Consider the following 17865-nt stretch of genomic DNA (forward strand, 5'->3'; position numbering starts at 1 on the left):
TTTAAAAGTTTCTGTACATTTGGCATACCTTAGAAAAACTTTACTATACGGTTCAAGCAAATTTCAAAATTTACAGAAAAAATTGGTTTTCAAACATTTCAAAAATATACCAAGTTTTATACTTTAAATATAAATTTTGCAATTAGAATAGGATACATATATAAATTGAAAATAATATAAAAATTAGAATGTAAATGAATAAAATTGTTGTAGGTGGCTAAATGCTCAGAGTAAGAGAGGCCAAATAAAAAAAAACAGTTTCAAAATGTATATATTTCAAAGTTTCAAAGTTAGTTTAATCTTAGGAAATATATCCTCAGATGGATTTATTCGGCACCTCTTGTTAATGTAAACTTTCTCAAGTGTTTTGAGCGATAAGATCGTCACTGTATATTTTATGAACGATGAAAATGTTTAAAACAATTGTTATTGATCATTGATCAACATTTATTAACTTCCCGTAGGGTACGTTATAGTAATCGCAAAAAAATCGAAAATGAAAATGTTTATATGTATATCTTTACGTTTCAGAGGTTTCTGAATATTTTGGCAAACCTTAGAAAAAACGGATGTATGTGTGTGTGTATGTGTGCGTGTGTGTATGTGTGTTCGGATACAAATTTTCGTCGACGATTTCGGGAACATGGATGAAGCGATTTGAATAATTTTAAAAACATTCGATTCGTATTGATAAGGAGATGTGCTGATTAGTTTTTGGCGAAGGCAGGTCTAGCCGTTCCGAAGATATGGGGCAAAAAGTGCCAAAAACGGTAACTCGTTTTTAAGAGAACGGAGCGTCTGATTTGAATAATTCAAAAAACATATTACTTGCATTAACAAGATGAAAAACTGATTAATTTTTTATGAAGGCAGGTCTAGCGGTTTCGGAGATCTAGTAAAAAAAAGTAAAAAAAATGCTATCTGGCGGTCAAAAATGATCATTAGACATATGCACATCAAATTATCAGATATTTTATAGAGATTTTAACAATAAGTATAAATTTTGTTTACATTCCTATGGGTTCCGTACCAATGCTTATCTGTTAGACGGCGGCGCGGCGCTTACGCGTTTTGATATTTCGTCTCTATGCAGTTAAAGCAGTACGTTTGTTTGAAAAAAAGTTCAGAATTTCCAAAATATTTCAAAATACACTTTTCTTCAAAAAGTCTTTTTTTCAAAAAAAAGTAAATTTTTGTCAAAAATTTATAGTTTTTCAAAAATCTAATTATTCAGAATAATTTTTTTACAAAAATGTTAATTTAAAAAAAAAAAAATGGTACGGAAAGTACCAGCAATTTGCCTTAAGACACGATGCCATGCGCCCCACTAGTTTATTACTGTTTTTTTCTCGAATATTAAATTCTGGTACGGGTAGTTCCAGCAATTTGTCTTAAGACACGATGCCATGCACCATTAGTTTTTTATCAATTTGTACTACTAATTTTCTAAAATACTTTACTAAATATTCTACTACTATTTTTCAATTACATCGGTCTTGTTCAGAAACGCAGGTCAGAAGCAAGCCGTGCGTAGCAAATATTTATCGAGGGGTAGAAGCGCAAATCGCGAGTACATCAGGGTATCGCGGCGTGCATTGTGACTTGTATCTGCGGACAAGTGCGACTGGATTACAAAAGTGCATTTAGCAGGGCGGTACGGGGCGGCGCAGGGCTTAGGGCGACATCGAGAAGGGGATATTTTATACCCCTATTACGGTTTTATAAAAGCATAATCTGATGATTATTTAACATACACCTAACCAATACGCAATTAATTATGTTTTTATGCCTATTCATGTGGAATGTTTCAATTAGTGAAACAATTCATATTAATAAATATTATAATGACCATACTATTTTATTTAGGCATGAAAGTTTTTCAGAAAACAAGATTTGAAATTACCCTGTAAAAGATATTTCATCTGTGTAAAATTAATAAAGTTTATGAACATCTTTTTGATGTGATTAAAATAAAGTACACATTAATCTTTGTTCACACAGAAACATTACCATATTTTACATATATACTCACTCTTTTATAAAAAAGCACCGTAATGTGCAACAATTTTTTGACTAATATGAATTGTGCATCAATTATGAAATTAGTTAAAAATATTGAATACTAGTGGGACGCATGGCATCGTGCCTTAAGGCAAATTGCTGTACATGAAAATTTGATCAGTTCTTCTTGTTAGTAGAAGTAAAATTTTTTTGAATTATTCAAATCGGACGCTCCGTTCTCTTAAAAACTGAGTTACCGTTTTTGGCACTTTTTGCCCCATATCTTCGGAACGGCTAGATTCAAATCGCTTCATCCGTGTTCCCGAAATCGTCGACGACAATTTTTTATCCGAACACACATACACACACGCACATGCACACACACATACATCCATTTTTTCTAAGGTATGCCAAAATATTCAGAAACCTCTGAAACGTAAAGATATATACAAATTTTCATTTTTTTGCGATTACTATAACTTACCCTACGGGAAGTTAATAATTAATTATTACTGATTATATGCAGTGACCGGATCGCGTTCCGGAACTAAAAATGATTTATAAAAAATTGGCTGAGATATTGAAAAAAATACATTTTTAAAAATGCTTTTATTCTAATTTTTGACGAATTTTTATATGTGAATTGTTATGTATAAACCAGGGTTTGCGCCGAACGCAAACCGGAATACAAACCGGAATTTTTTGCGAATCGTAACCCGGATTTTTTTGCTGAACTGGAACTCGAAACAAACCGTAACAAATACGAGAACCGTTTTTTGAACCGATATTTTAATTTTAGCATTTCAGTAAAAAATATTAGCACATTATATTACATAATCATTAGTACATACAATATTCAAGTAAAAGTTGTACTTTGTTTAGTTAATTTGGCTATTCCATAACTCATACATTTTCTAATTCTAATAACAGATCGTTCATTTTTGGATCCATATTCGTATTTAAATACCGCGTAAATTGGGGTGTACCCATATTGTTTGCCTTGCGATTATGTGATGGGTTCCCAACAATAGATCCATTTTTCGAAAAAAATAATTTGATGATTTTATACACGAAAAACAATTCAATCCATAATAATATATGATTGCATACGTGATAATAATATTTAAATGAATTTATAATAATATTTAAAAAAAAAATTAAAAATACTTGCAAATTTTAGAATGCTGTTATGCCGTTATTTCTTAAAAAAAATTGCGTCGAAGAGTATGCTTATTAACTGTTTTTTGGTAAAACAAACGGTTGTTTATACATACAAAATAATATAAGTGTTCATATCAGTATTGATATAAAGAACCTTGATTTGTGAAAACAGTTATTATTTGTATGAAATTCATAAACTTGTACTACACTATAGCGTATTAATACTATTAATATACATATCTCATATTCTTTTTGATCCGCACACTCCTAATAATGTATTTTATTTCTCTATACATTTTCGTGATCAACTTAATTAAGATGACCAATGATGGGCGATAAATTTAAAAGAAAAATAAAGAAATACTATAAGGAAATTAAAGACAAAGAAGACTGAAGAGTTATATATAAAGATATTAGATAATTATAATATATATTAATTAATATAGATATTATATTAATGAAATAGTCGAATAAAATGTATATATAAAATATGAAAACTGTTTTTCATAATCTCTCATACCAGGCACCTCTGTCTGACTGAGATATGAAAATAATGTATATATATGAATAAAAAAAAACTTATTCATCATGAGATCTTGTGATGGAATAAATGAAATTCAAAAAAATATTATAATACCGTTCCCGATTTTATAAAAGTTTGGAAACTATGTCCCGAATTGCACCGGCCAAAACAAGCCGCAGCACGTGTGCGTTCACAGGCGCACGTGCTAACATTTCAGGAGTCCTCAATGCTTCCGCAATCGCGATGGGGTAGTTGGCCGATGCTAAATCGCTTTATGCTGATAAAATAATAATGCACTTGTGTTTTCTCTTGTGGTACTCATTCAGAGTTATTCATTCCTCAGATTCTATGAAGCAGATTATTTTAGATAGATGGCTATCTTTAATTGAATGCAGAAATGATTCAATTGTATATAAGAGTAGTGCTTATTAAAATATAGAGAAATATTATATATATATATATATATATATATATATATATATGTACATAGATAAATTTTATATATAAATTTTATGTCGAGCTCTATAAAAACCATATTCAACAGTCTAAGACATGGAAAACTTTTTTTTTTGTAATTTCTCAAGATGCAATTACAATCTGTTTTGAAAATCCAAAATACATTTAGTAATTATGAATGACAATATGTAATGTTAGGACCAAAATAAATTTTACCCATTAGTATCCGTTTTTTGAGATGAAAAACATTTTGAATTATATTTTGTTTCAAAGCAAAGATAAACCACAGCAACTAATTAAAGAGAGATAAATTAGTATTAGGTATTTGTTACCATGCTGTTCTATGTTTCAAAAGAAGTTATGTGTTTTTTCTCGTTTCATGTCTTTTTCTTTTGGTATCCAACAAATTTTATTTACTTAATTCACTTTGATTATTGACGTTATTTGACCAACCAAACATTAAATCAGGTACAGATTGGAACATTATTATCATCAGTGGTATCGATTATATTTCTTCAGCTAGTTCCCAAATTTTTGGTACATATGTTTCATTTTTTTTCATATATATAATAAAAATATTACAGTTCTAATTGACAAAAATATAAATAGTTAAAATATAATAAATCTGGCTTCTGGACTTATATTTGACGCACTCGTTTCCAAACGATGCTCTAGTAAATGTTAATATTGAGCGCGGAGCCAGCCACCCATCAACCTCGCATATCTCAGAAACTATTGAATGTTCCAACTTTAAATTTTTGTCAAATATTTGTAAAGTGTAGTAATAATGTATGTCAAGTTTCATCAAAATCGGAGTATGCGTTTTTGTAAACGTACAATCTGTTTCCATAATAGTATTGAGAGCGGAGTCAGCCACCCACCAACCTCGCATATCTCAGAAACTATTGAATGTTCCATTTTTTAATTTTTATCACAATTTTGGTAAAGTGTAGTAACAATGTGTGTCAAGTTTAATCAAAATCGCTATTCGCATTTTTGAACACATTCCATCTGTTTAATTCTAGATAATAGTGCAAAGAATTGTTTTTCGCTAAAATACTCAAATTCTATTTCTGTTTTCATATAAATTAAATACTGAAATTTGTTATGTGTCATATGCAGTAAATCGTGCTAAAATGAAAGTCTGAATGGCAAATGACTAGAATAATAGCAAAATTAATTCCATATCAACCTGCGGTGGATAGGGGTGATTCGTTATGGTCTGCTCTTAAATAACGCTCCATAGTCAGGGGTGATATTTGATTCTATTTATTATAGCTTATATATTGAACGAAAATATTAATTCCAAGCATAGCGTGTTAGTAATAGAAATATACAAATATATTATTTAACTTAAGTAGTAAATGTAAAAAATTCCTTACTCTCACCGTTTAATAAAAAGAGCATGTTATAGAGTTTTATAATAAATACGAAATAAGAATGGTTAAGTACAATATTCCAAAGTTTCTGCTCTTAAAGGAAGATATCAAGTGAATATAGCCTATAGAGGCTCTATGTTCAGAAGCAGTTCCAAGATTTAATAATTAACAAGTTAATCGCAACGATATCAAACAAAAAAAATTCAAGGGTTACAATAAATTTATTAGATAATTTAGTAAAAAATGTATCAAGAAAACTCCATGTATAAAAGTATTTTTTTTTTTTGCTAAAATTCCTGAGCAAACATATGTCAGACATGAGTTATGTGCAACTTTTTAGCGTCAGACACATATGATTGACAAGGCGAATAACGTGTTAAAAAGTACAATCGTTTTTTTGAGATTATTGATTTATTTTAGGTGTCATTTCAATAATTATGTATGACTTTGTTACTATAATAACTGGAGAAAATTTGATCTTAGGCCGAATTTTGTAGACGCCTTAATCGTACCGCTATCACATTTGAAAATCAATACAAAATAGTTATGAGATATTTAGAATGAGCATAAACTATAAGATGTACAGAATAAATAGTAATTCTTAAACCTGTAGTCTTGTAGTAATTCTGTATATATTATTTCCATTTTAACAAGATCGTTAAAATAAAATATTTATATTTAATAAATGTGAACTTTACGTTATAATTCTCTATAACTGTATACGTTTGTGTAAACGACCTATATTACCATTTCAGAATTAACTAGTGGAGTGCATGGCATCGTACCTTAAGGCAAATTGCTGGAACTTCCCGTACAGTAATTACAAATCTTGGTACGGAACTCAAGAAAATTTACACGAAATGTGTACACATTATTAAAATCTCTATAAAATATCTGATAATTTGATGTACATATGTCCAATAAACATTTTTGGACCGCCAAATGACATTTTTTTAACTTATTTTTATTGAGAGTCCATAAAAGTTGGACCTGCTTTCCCAAAAATTTGATCAGTTCTTCATCTTGTCAATACAAGTAAAATGTTTTTGAATTATTAAAATCGGACGCTCCGTTCTTTTAAAAACTGAGTTACCGTTTTTGGCACTTTTTGTCCAGTATCTTTGGAACGGCTAGACCTGCCTTCGCCAAAAACTAATCAGCACGTCTCCTTATCAATACGAATCGAATGTTTTTTGAATGATTCAAATCGGTTGATCCGTGTTCCCGAAATCGTCGACAAAGATTTGTATCCGCACACACATACATCAATTTTTTCTAAGGTATTCTAAAATGTTCAGAAACCTTTGAAACGTAAAGATATATAAAAATTCTTATTTTCGATTTTTTGCCATTACTATAACTTGCCCTACAGGAAGTTAATTACAGATATTTTTTGAAACAGGTTTGTGAGGTAGTTTCATCCCGGTTCTACGATCATAAACCCCATAAACCCTTATTATAAAACAAACAAAAAGTCTCGAAATGGGTGGGTCGTGCCCGCGGTCCCCGTCCGGCCAGTAAGTGAAAAATGCATATCCAGCGCATCGAATGGTCGACGATTCAGGGCTCAGGCAGCTGTTGACAAGCCGAGATTTACCCACGTGCTCGAACAGGGATGCTGTCAAATGCCCAAATGCATTAAGAGAGAAAACGATATTATTATATAAACCAATGTATCGAAAGAGGACAGGGATACCGCGAAATTTGTCACATGTTACAAGTTTTTCTGTATATAAATTTAAAACACCCCACAAGAATCCAATCAGTTTGCAATTAGAAACCGAAGCAACAACAGGATAACTCTGAAAGTTATATGTAATAAAAATAATTATTTATATTTATGTTAAAATGTTTCCTATAATTCCACAAAAAACAAGTGCGCCAAATTTAAATTCGGTAGCCAGTGATCTTTTAGTTCAAGTGAATTTGAAACATATGTATCAGAAATTGGAGACTAGCAGAAAGGACATGAACGAAACAATTGCTGGAAATAATATTCCAGTTGGCACCAGATCGCCTGTTTGGCTGGTCGAAGATTTGAAAAACATTCAAAAACCAAATAAGGTAAATCAAGTGAATTTGAACACGATAAAATGCAAGATTAAAAGTATTATTTATCAGATTGAAAAATTTATGTTTGTCCTAAATTGATCTTAGAGCTACCAATCTGAGACATAATATTTAATCTCAATGTCATTGAAAAGCTAAGATGAAAATAGTTGAATAGTTCAGCCAATAAAAATATAATTGAAATTTGCGACCAATACGCAAAACTGTATGAATAAAATTTTGCAGATAATGAAAATTTTAATAAATTATTATTATTATTCCAGACGTTTTGAAATTCTATGTCATAAAATAGTGGATATGAAAAAAAAAATAAGAATAAAATGTTGTATTCCAACAGCTGTTAGCTATCTTTTAACAGTAATAGTGTTGCAAGTGCAAATTGAATTTTTTACCTTTTCATACTATTATATTATACATATTTAAAAAAAAAATCATATCCAATGATGATGGCACAGTGGTCTCTCAAAATTTTGTTCATGGGTCATTCTTTACAAACCGTACACCAACCATACCTTGACATTTTAGAATTGGCTGAAATTTTTGTATAGATATTATAGGACACGTATTTCAGGATTTTGCGGGCAAAAAATATTTTTCGTTGATATTTACGATTGAAATATTGCCGATTTTCTCAATTTTTATGAACTTCCTCTGCATTATGTTAATTATCTTCAGTTGTGTTGATCAGTATTGTTTTTTTTATTATATAAATTATGAACTCAACTTTGAAGTAATTTAAAAAAAATAATGTTTTTGCAATTATTTCAACACTAATAACAATTGTTTACATTGATTTTACATACGCGCGCCCCAACTTAAATCGATTGCGTAAAAAATCATATTGTTTTTTTTTTTATCTACTACAAAATTATTTTTACAATTCGATGGGAAGGCTGTTACATCGGAAGATATTAAATGGGCAATTTAATTCAAATTTCAAATCAAATTTTTTTACTAAAATCCGTACGATTTGTAAAAGAATGACCCTCATACATCTTAACATCAAAATTATAAGATTCTTCCATTAATGAGAAAAACAATGGTGTTTAATATGTTTACATAATGCAGTTGCATAATAAAAATATATATCATTCATTCTCTGACATATCAAATTAAATAAATTATTATAATTATTACCTTTTTCAGTATGTTTCTTCACTACATTTTCACAACGGTTATATCCAGCCCGCGGCTCCGAGTGCACACATTGTTTGGCCACAAAATTTACCAATTGCTGGTGATATACAAAGTCAAAATGTTGTATTGGATCTCCATAGAACAGTTGATCTAAATTTTGGCCTAACTGTAAGATCAGTTAAGGATATCACTTCGGGGGAAAAAATCCAAATGTGGTTTTCTGAAGAAATATCTGCTTTAATTTCAATGCCATTTCTCACACCAAAGAATATTAAAGGTAAATATTACACTGAACTTGTATAAATCACTTCACATTGTTTAAGCAAAAACTAGATTAAGCAAAAATGCTGATGAAAATATGTATGAGGGCCATGAGTATTTTTTTACATTTTTATTTACTGATTTATCATATTAAGCTTGAAGTGTTATTTATTATCTTTCATTTTCCAGATCAAAATCGTTACTCATGTCATACCTGCAGTAAAGAATTTGAATATCCAAATCCACTAAAATTACACATAGCACTGGATTGTGAAAGGCTATCAATTGAATATATCTGGGAAAATATACACAGTGCCTTAATAAGTTTATGTAACCAAAACATTGTGCCTCTGAATTTAACATTGAAATCACCACTAAGAAATTCAGTATTGTCAAGTGAAACTGAACCACAAAATCAGGAAGCCAACCGCACCTCTGCATTTGTGCCTTACTTCAATCATACCAACTCATTTAAAACATCCCCCAGGCTACCACTATACCAAAACCAACAAATGCAATATGACCGTTTAGTATCATCCTTACCCATTAGAAATATTTCTGATATTAATTATCAGACACATGCTTCACAAATGGAAACTATAGTAAGCAATTTAGGAAAATCAAACAAAGGGCACTTATGTTTATATTGTGGTAAAGTTTATTCAAGAAAATATGGACTGAAAATCCACATTAGAACACACACAGGATTTAAACCATTAAAATGCAAATTTTGTTCAAGAGCTTTTGGAGATCCTAGTAACTTAAATAAGCATGTAAGGCTACATTTGCAAGGAGATTCCCCATATAAATGTGATCTTTGCAATAAGGTACTAGTGAGAAGAAGGGACCTGCAAAGACACCATCAGATGGTGCATAGCCAAGAATCTGAGATGTTATCTAATAATCCAATGTAGAATTAGAACTCATTTTAACACAAAATAAAACTTTAATGCACATTTGTTGGCAGGACAACAAAAACAATTAGATCAATTTAATTCGAACAAGACCATGTTAAAAAAACAGTACAAATACTCTGCATATAGTTCATGCTAATGGTACTACAAGAAAAAACAGTTGTAAATATGTCTTCATACATCATAATTTTCTGCAAAACTAATGGAACTGTGATATTAGGATAGGTAGAACAAATTATATATTTTATATTACTATGTAAATAGTGTGCTCAAATTCACTGTAAAAGAATTTGGGTATCATATGAATAGAAGTATAATACTAATTTAAGTTTGAAATAAAAATCAATTATTTTTTATAGTAATTTATTTTAATTCTCACATTAATGTGCAGATTTTGCAGCAAGTCTCTTGTCACGTTCTTCTGCAATACTGAGTTTCACTCCCTTACCGCGAGGTAATGAAACGTATGCCTTAGAGCCTTTACCAATGATGAAAACGTTATTCAATCTGAAAAATGCAATTTTGCAAAATAAGTGGGGAGAAAAATGAAATTTTGTACATTTAATATTAAAATTAAATTTACTGTTTACTACTTGGGTAATACTGATTAAAGCATGATTGGCTTTTCAGTGACCTAAAGAAGTAATTTTTATAGGCCTCTTTTTGACTCATTCAATTTATTAAAAATTGCTAAGCTTCGAAAGGGCCAAATTTGAATCAAAGTACCATGTAAAATAGAAAATGGTAACTTTTTTTACTAGACCAAAATGTCTAAGGCATATCTAATGGATCAGCTGGGTTTATATTTAATTTAATATTCCATATAAAAATGAAGTATAGAGTTTAAACTTACCTAGTAGCAAAAGTGTGGCCTTGGCTGTCCTTGATATGTACAATATCAAAAGATCCTGGATGTCTTTCACGGTTGACAACAGTACCGACACGCCCCAAGTTACGACCTCCGGTGATCATGCACAAGTTTCCTAAAAAAAAATTCAACATTAATATATGTATGAAAATTGAGTAATAAGTAAAATTTATAAAAAGATAAGAAAATTGATTTTTTCATAGATATTTGATCTTAGAGTAATAAACAAAATGTTGATAAATATGAATTTAAGAAGTTGAATTGTAAATTCCATGGGTAAATACTGAATTCATGTATTATTTTAACAAGCCAGTGACCATTGGAAGCAACATTAATATCTGCCTTGTTTTGACTCATTGAACAATTAAAAATGAGCAATAAGCTTCGATCAGGCAATAATTATAAATGGTTCTATAAAATGTACTAACCTGAATCAAACTTAATATAATCTGTGATCTTAGAACTGGCAATATCCACCTGAACAGTATCGTTTACTTTGATTAAAGGATCTGGGTAGCGAATGGTGCGGCCATCATGTGTTGTCAAGAATGGAATATTTTTGGGTCCCATTTGTACACGCTTTACTTTGCAGAGTTTGTACTGTAACAAAATAGGAGATGGAGTTATGAGTATAAGAATTAAACCAACAACTTAAAGCATAAAGTTTAAGATTATAATCATTGAATATAAAATTAAACTCCTCTATAGTGTTTTACAATAATTGCTTGAATCAATTATTGCTCAAAACAAGTTCTTTAAATTTAATTGAAAACATTTTAATAATATTCAATAAGTATCTAATACTTTTCAATTATAAGCAGCACAAAGTAACACAAGTCAAACATTTTTGAACTAAAATGCATATCTGCATGGAATTAAAATAAACTCTGTACCTCAAAAGGAAACCATGCGTAATGATGATACCATTACCATGGGGCAAATAGAGGCCCATTATTCTAGGACCCATCTAGTACAACTACACACTTTGTATAATCACATTCATAGATAGATCCATAACTTTTTAAGCAAACATTTAAATTCAATTAATAAGACAATGTAATTGAGCATTCTACAAGTGAAAAAGTGAATACACACACTACGACACAACAAAAAACTATCAATTTCAACTTCATAAATAGTTTGAAAGAACTTACCTTTGCTTCTTCAGCTGAAATACGATGAATGGCAAAACGTCCTTTAACATCATAGATCAAACGGAAGAACTCACCAGTTTTTTCAATTGAAACAACATCTAAAACAATGTACAAATTATGAAACATGAATTATTGTATGTAAGTCAAGTATGTTAAAATATATATTACTTACCCATGAATCCAGATGGGTAGTTAGGATCTGTGCGTACTTTTCCATCAACTTTGATTAAACGCTGCATAACAATCTTCGTAACCTCGGTATTGGTCAAAGCATATTTCAAACGGTTACGTAGAAAAATAACTAAAGGTAAGGACTCACGAAGTTTGTGAGGTCCAGTGGATGGCCGAGGTGCGTACACACCTCCTAATTTATCCAACATCCATGCTTTTGGTGCATGAAGACGCTTCAAGTGCTTCTTAGGTCCACGAGCCTAGAAATTTTTAGGTTAAGTTAGAAAAAACTAAATATACACACATTATAAGTCGAATTAGGGCTTCAGCAACAAAATACTATGCGTTTTAAACACTACCATTTTTGAAAATGAACAACTGTATTAATTACACAAGTACTATATATGCACAGATATCAACATTAAATTAATTTTCATCAAAATTGAAATAATCAAATACACCAAAATTCATAAACGCAATTACAAAAAATACGAAAATATTTGTAGTCCAACTAAAATGTATATATTACCATTTTTTATTTAAAAGATGATTTATGATTTAATCACTAACAAAACACTGGAAAACTCACCATGTTGGAAGCTAAACGGGAAAGGAAAGAGGCGGAAGTACACTACAAATGTCACTCTAGAACGCCCAAAGGTAATAAATAGAACTAGATGGCATATATGTGCCTATGGAATAGTATTATTTCCAGGAATAGTTTTATAATCTGGCAACACTACTGTCAAAGTGTCAATATGAAAACTGATTTATAATTATAAATAAGAATATTAAATAATACAAATATTTATTATATTATCTAGTGTTAAATAAAGTCAAATGAATATACAAATAACGATAACAAATTTGTGATTGACAAATAATATGGAAACATCTAGCTCAGAAAATACACAAAAACGGTTATATTTTCTATTTGAAAAATTGCAAGAAATGGCAAGAACTTTACCTCCGTAAGATAGACTAATTTAAATTAATAAATACAATATTTCAACAAGTAAAAGCGAATAAATTCCATTTCATTAGTGTATTTTACAGTTATTATAATATTAATGACTTATTGTTTTTTATAGAAATTTTCAGATGCGGCTTCCTTATGAGTTGCTATCTAGTTTAGCAAATTGTCTTCTTAATGATATGATTTTTCAAATAGTTATAGGTTTAATGGAAATTCAACAAGTAACAGAAAAGCATTTATATCAACAACGACAGCAGGTTTTGAATCAGCATAAATGTGAGCAAAATATAAAATGGAGATATGCAATCAAATAATTGTTTTCTATAATTTATTCATGATCTTCTATATTACCTAGTGGACATCCATTCATTAATCAGGGATTCATCAAATGAGCAGTCATTTTCTATACAATTTTCCGAACTGCTAAAAAAACAAGCCAAAGAAATTAAAATTTTAGATAATAATCTTGTAGAGCAATTGGATCAGAAAGTAAGTGTTGATTTGTTTCTGTATCAACTTACAGTTATATATATAATAACAAATTTCAGGTAACAGACCAGCAAGAAACTTTAGAGAAAGCAGGTGTTCCAGGTTTCTATGTCACTAAAAATCCAACAGATATTAAATTACAAATGCATCTTATTAACTTTATTCTTAGACTTAGTCAGTGCAAATGATATATGTAAAAATTAAAACAGATAAGTTTTAACTCAATGTATTTGATAAACAAATATAAATTTGCAAAATCCAAAAAATAACATTTTGTTAACAACATTTAGATTACAATTTTACATTTATAACAATTTAATTCTAGCAAACATATTATATAAATACTTATTGTATGTGATAAGAACAGTTGAGGTCAAACTAAATGGAAGACGAATTAATAAAATGCTATAACTTTTAAAAAAAATGCATATCAATGAAAAGTGACTATGATTAACATAAATTAGTTCCTATCACAAAATGCTAATGCAGGTCATATCAATCACAAAAGCATGTCAGCAACATGATAAATGGAAGAACTCAAAATTTCATGATATAACATCAATAATATATATAATTATTATATTATTAACTTTTATATTATTTTTATACCAGATAAATATAAAATTCTGATATCACCTTATAAAATTTATAGTCAGTCAAAATTTTTGTTAATCATCTAAAACATTTATGAATATTATTAGTCCGCTTTCATATAGAAATATTTTACAAACAATGTTTTTTAGAATGACCCATCTCATTCATTTGTCTTTGCCTTCAATCATCATCATTTCATTACTATTAACACTCATATTTTTATAATAAGTCTTACTTTATAATATTATACACAAATATTATAAAAAATACCTTAACAGACAATATTGAATCGAATCAAAGTTGTTTAATCACTTGCATATCAAGATTTTATCATATGATTTATACATTTGAAATGAATATAAATTTAATTTATATAATTTTAGGGCAAATTTATAATTTTAACTTACTGTGTGATATGCTGCCAAAATCATTGCCACTACTTATTTTATTAGAGCTTATGTAACTCATTTATCACACTTTCAAATAATAACGTTCTATAATGAAAATCTTTTCAGATTAAAGCAAATTGTAAGTACATATTCATGTTTCATCATTACAACATATATCATAGATTTGAAAGCTTCAACATAAAGGTTTCAAAAAGCTAGAATATGTTTCTGATTTGCCAAATTAACACTTCTACATAAAGATATTTAATTTTTAACATCAATAAAATTCTTAAACCTGAACCTTAATATCTTTCGATAATCAGTTCTTATTTAACTTCAATACTGGATATTATTTGCTTACCTTAACAAAACGCTTTAAAAGTGAATGAGCATAATAATATGATGATCGAGTATTAAAATGATTAAGTCTGTTTGTTTGGTGAACGCTTGCTTGGTGAATCTGATCCATAATCTGAAGCTTTACTGATCTTGGACATACCTATTGTTTTCTGCATGAGTGCATAAACTGAAAGATAATAAAAAAATAATATAATGCACATATATATATATATATATATATATATATATATATATAAATTATGAATTCATTTTACAAATGAAAATATTTTGTAATATAAGACAATAATTACATTTGTGATAAGTTATCTTAAAAAATCAAATTTCAACAGTTTGACACTATTCTGAGCAATCGATATAGAATTCACATTCAAATGCTATTACATTACCAGCTTAATATTAGTTAACTTACATGTTCCAATAATACACATGCCCGCACTAAAATACAGCAATTCTCCACTAAGTAAAAGACTTGCTAAATAATACAACATAGGTGTCAATGTGATAATTCCCCAACATATTGTATTCAGTAACGGAGCTAAACTAGGTTTTAGTTTGAAAGGTTCCATATACCCTGTTGTTTCTGATTCTGGTAAAAATCTTCCTGTTTTCAGGAAAGAGTCTACTTGATCATCCTAAAATAAATTAATAATATTATATTCAAATAAACAACATCTTTTAATAATATTATGATTATATATCTAACAAACCTTTTCCTTAAATAAATTATGCATAAATTTTGCTGCACCGTCTTCATCTGACGGTACTGATGACATAGGTATCCTCCTAACATGCATATATGCATTTATCGTTCGTCCTAGTAGGAAATTTAATACAGTTGGTGATACCTAGATTGAATATAATTTCACATTAATATAAACATATATATTACAGAAGAATAAATTTGGAATAGATTGATTATTGGATTCGGTACCTTTTCATCTGGTTTGACTACAAGTTGAATATCATATATGGCAGGGCATTTGGCTTTAAGGGATGGTAAGCTTGCGATAAAACCTTTAGTGCGCGGTGTTAAGTGATGCTTAAGAACTGGTAGTCCATGTTCAGCAGCAAATTTCTGAGATGCAGCATGCTTTGCTAGAGTAAAACGTGTGCCTTCTGCATTTAACAATAACTGAAAATATAAAAATCTTTTAATAATATCGTATAAAATTATATAATATTGACAATAAATGTGCATTGCAACTCATATGCTTACCCACGTAGGATCAGGATAATCCATAATTTCGCTAATTTGTTTACCAATAAATTCTTTATCCTTATCATAGGACCTCTCTAAGAAGACAAACTCTGCAAACTTCCAAGACCATCCTAATGACGGAATGTATTGAATAGATCTTTTTGCATATGCCTTACAATTCTGTAATAAACATAATATAATTAAAATGATTATCGAATAAATAATAATTTTGTTCAGTCTGTCTATTAAAATTATAAAATAAACCACTTTCTAATATGAAATATATAAATACACAAACTCAGTATGAGCTGGTATGAATAAATTTGATAATTTAAATATTGACTTATAAGAATACTCACACCAAGTACACCAATTTTTTCCGTAAACATCCATCCTAATAACCAATCTGTTTCGTACGTATGATTCATAATTAAAAGACCATGTTCCTTCCCACATTGTTCATAATCTTTCTTTGATATGTGTAAGGTCAGATTAGATTTGGACCACCAGTCAGCTAAAAACACTATCTCTGAAGAAATAAAACTCTTATTAATACTAACAATAAACAATTATAATAAATGTAACATTTATATTCTTAAACACATTATTCTTGACAATTTCAGAATACCAAAAGTTTTAAAATATTTGAGCATGCTATTATAATTGCATTAAATACTAATTGTAAATTTTACTAATTTCAAGAATAATTTCTACTTTATAAAGGAATTCATTTCAAACTATTTTATTAAATCCATATTGGAATATTAAATAAATTAATAATCTGAATCTCATTAATCTAGAAAACTTTAATTTATGTATTTTTTTCTAATATCTTAATAAGAATGTGCAGTATAAATATTTATTGCTAATTGTGCATACATGGCAGTTGAACCTATAGAAACAAAATTTCATAATGCTATAAATTGAAAAACATCATGCATATTTGTGATAATGTAATAATAATAAATTTTGCTATGAAAATAAAAATGACATGTTGTGAAAACAACAAATATTTTCAAGTTGAATAGCATACAAATGAAAATATTTGTTCACATGTTAAAGACCAAATTATCATTTAATGTTTGTTCTATAGGTGCAACTGACCAGTCCAAAAACCCATCCCAAATCCCAAAGGTGATAAATAATTGTGCTGGTAGTACTTACGACTGTAAAATGTGTAGCACAAATAATAACCAAGTTTTCTGTAAAGCCTCTTGTTGAAAGGCTTGAGACATGTGTATAATATGAATTGTGCAATGTTTATGATCAGGCCTGATGTGAAGAATGAAATGGCAAAACACAAGTGCACGATGCGAGATTTTTTCAGCACGGAGAGAATCATTTTATGCTTTCAATTCTTATATGGAAAATCTGAAATTCATAATAAATAGTAAAAAATTAAATGATGCCTAAATAGCATAATAAAAATCAAATATAACATAACTCTATTCATAGATAAACTATGATCCAAAAAAATTCAATCAAAACAGTTCTATGAGCTGTTGTGATGAAATATGTCCTTAACAACGACTGCTTTTAGGAGGCAATCTAACAGTTGGCCTATCAATATTTGATTGATTTACTAATATCAAAATGTATCTCAATTTTTTTTATATAAAAACATATTTTTACTATTACACAATCGCATTATTCATTTAAAGTAGTCACGTAACGAAATAACGCTGGTCACTTTATACTCATTGTTAATAATTATTATTTATTCTATTTGCTAGTCACTAAAGACAGTTATGGTAAATGAAAAAT

The 17865-nt window shown here is 29.1% G+C and overlaps 4 protein-coding genes and 1 non-coding gene across 7 annotated transcripts; 2 read left to right on the top strand and 3 right to left on the bottom strand.

Annotated features, from left to right (window-relative positions):
* The first annotated feature begins 7368 nt into the window (after positions 1 to 7368).
* LOC113370799 (zinc finger protein 177-like) lies at positions 7369 to 9902 on the top strand. The gene is made up of 3 exons (XM_026611486.1): positions 7369 to 7584; positions 8737 to 9004; positions 9178 to 9902. The coding sequence occupies exons 1-3, from the start codon at positions 7369 to 7371 to the stop codon at positions 9900 to 9902; spliced, it is 1209 nt and encodes a 402-aa protein (XP_026467271.1).
* A 349-nt stretch (positions 9903 to 10251) lies between these two features.
* On the bottom strand, positions 10252 to 12760 carry LOC113371673 (40S ribosomal protein S4). 2 transcript variants are annotated; one of them, XM_026612320.1, is made up of 6 exons: positions 12685 to 12760; positions 12097 to 12355; positions 11925 to 12022; positions 11199 to 11370; positions 10756 to 10885; positions 10252 to 10409 (listed from the first exon to the last, which is right to left on the bottom strand). In XM_026612320.1, the coding sequence occupies exons 1-6, from the start codon at positions 12685 to 12687 to the stop codon at positions 10283 to 10285; spliced, it is 789 nt and encodes a 262-aa protein (XP_026468105.1). In that variant the 5' UTR covers positions 12688 to 12760; the 3' UTR covers positions 10252 to 10282. The 2 variants fall into 2 exon arrangements, with proteins under 2 accessions (XP_026468105.1, XP_026468106.1); XM_026612321.1 differs by having other exon boundaries at positions 12625 to 12722.
* On the bottom strand, positions 10483 to 10614 carry LOC113371732. The gene has a single exon (XR_003366671.1). It is a non-coding gene; the product is annotated as a small nucleolar RNA SNORA16B/SNORA16A family (small nucleolar RNA).
* Positions 12761 to 12924: 164 nt separating the features above from the next.
* LOC113369814 (gonadal protein gdl-like) lies at positions 12925 to 13761 on the top strand. Of its 2 annotated transcripts, none has more exons than XM_026610387.1 (4): positions 12925 to 13066; positions 13187 to 13347; positions 13427 to 13560; positions 13620 to 13761. In XM_026610387.1, the coding sequence occupies exons 1-4, from the start codon at positions 12981 to 12983 to the stop codon at positions 13746 to 13748; spliced, it is 510 nt and encodes a 169-aa protein (XP_026466172.1). In that variant the 5' UTR covers positions 12925 to 12980; the 3' UTR covers positions 13749 to 13761. The 2 variants fall into 2 exon arrangements, with proteins under 2 accessions (XP_026466172.1, XP_026466174.1); XM_026610389.1 differs by having other exon boundaries at positions 12991 to 13110.
* A 9-nt stretch (positions 13762 to 13770) lies between these two features.
* On the bottom strand, positions 13771 to 17466 carry LOC113369815 (1-acyl-sn-glycerol-3-phosphate acyltransferase gamma-like). Its single transcript, XM_026610390.1, has 7 exons — positions 17266 to 17466; positions 16461 to 16630; positions 16120 to 16281; positions 15835 to 16035; positions 15611 to 15748; positions 15313 to 15535; positions 13771 to 15069 (listed from the first exon to the last, which is right to left on the bottom strand). Exons 1-7 carry the CDS (start codon positions 17441 to 17443, stop codon positions 14966 to 14968), a joined length of 1176 nt encoding a protein of 391 aa, XP_026466175.1. The 5' UTR covers positions 17444 to 17466; the 3' UTR covers positions 13771 to 14965.
* Between the last annotated feature and the right edge of the window lie 399 nt (positions 17467 to 17865).

This window comes from Ctenocephalides felis, unplaced genomic scaffold, assembly GCF_003426905.1.
Source record: "Ctenocephalides felis isolate EL2017-DRISC unplaced genomic scaffold, ASM342690v1 CF-g0.4_SCAFFOLD_01492, whole genome shotgun sequence".
NCBI lineage: Eukaryota > Metazoa > Arthropoda > Insecta > Siphonaptera > Pulicidae > Ctenocephalides > Ctenocephalides felis.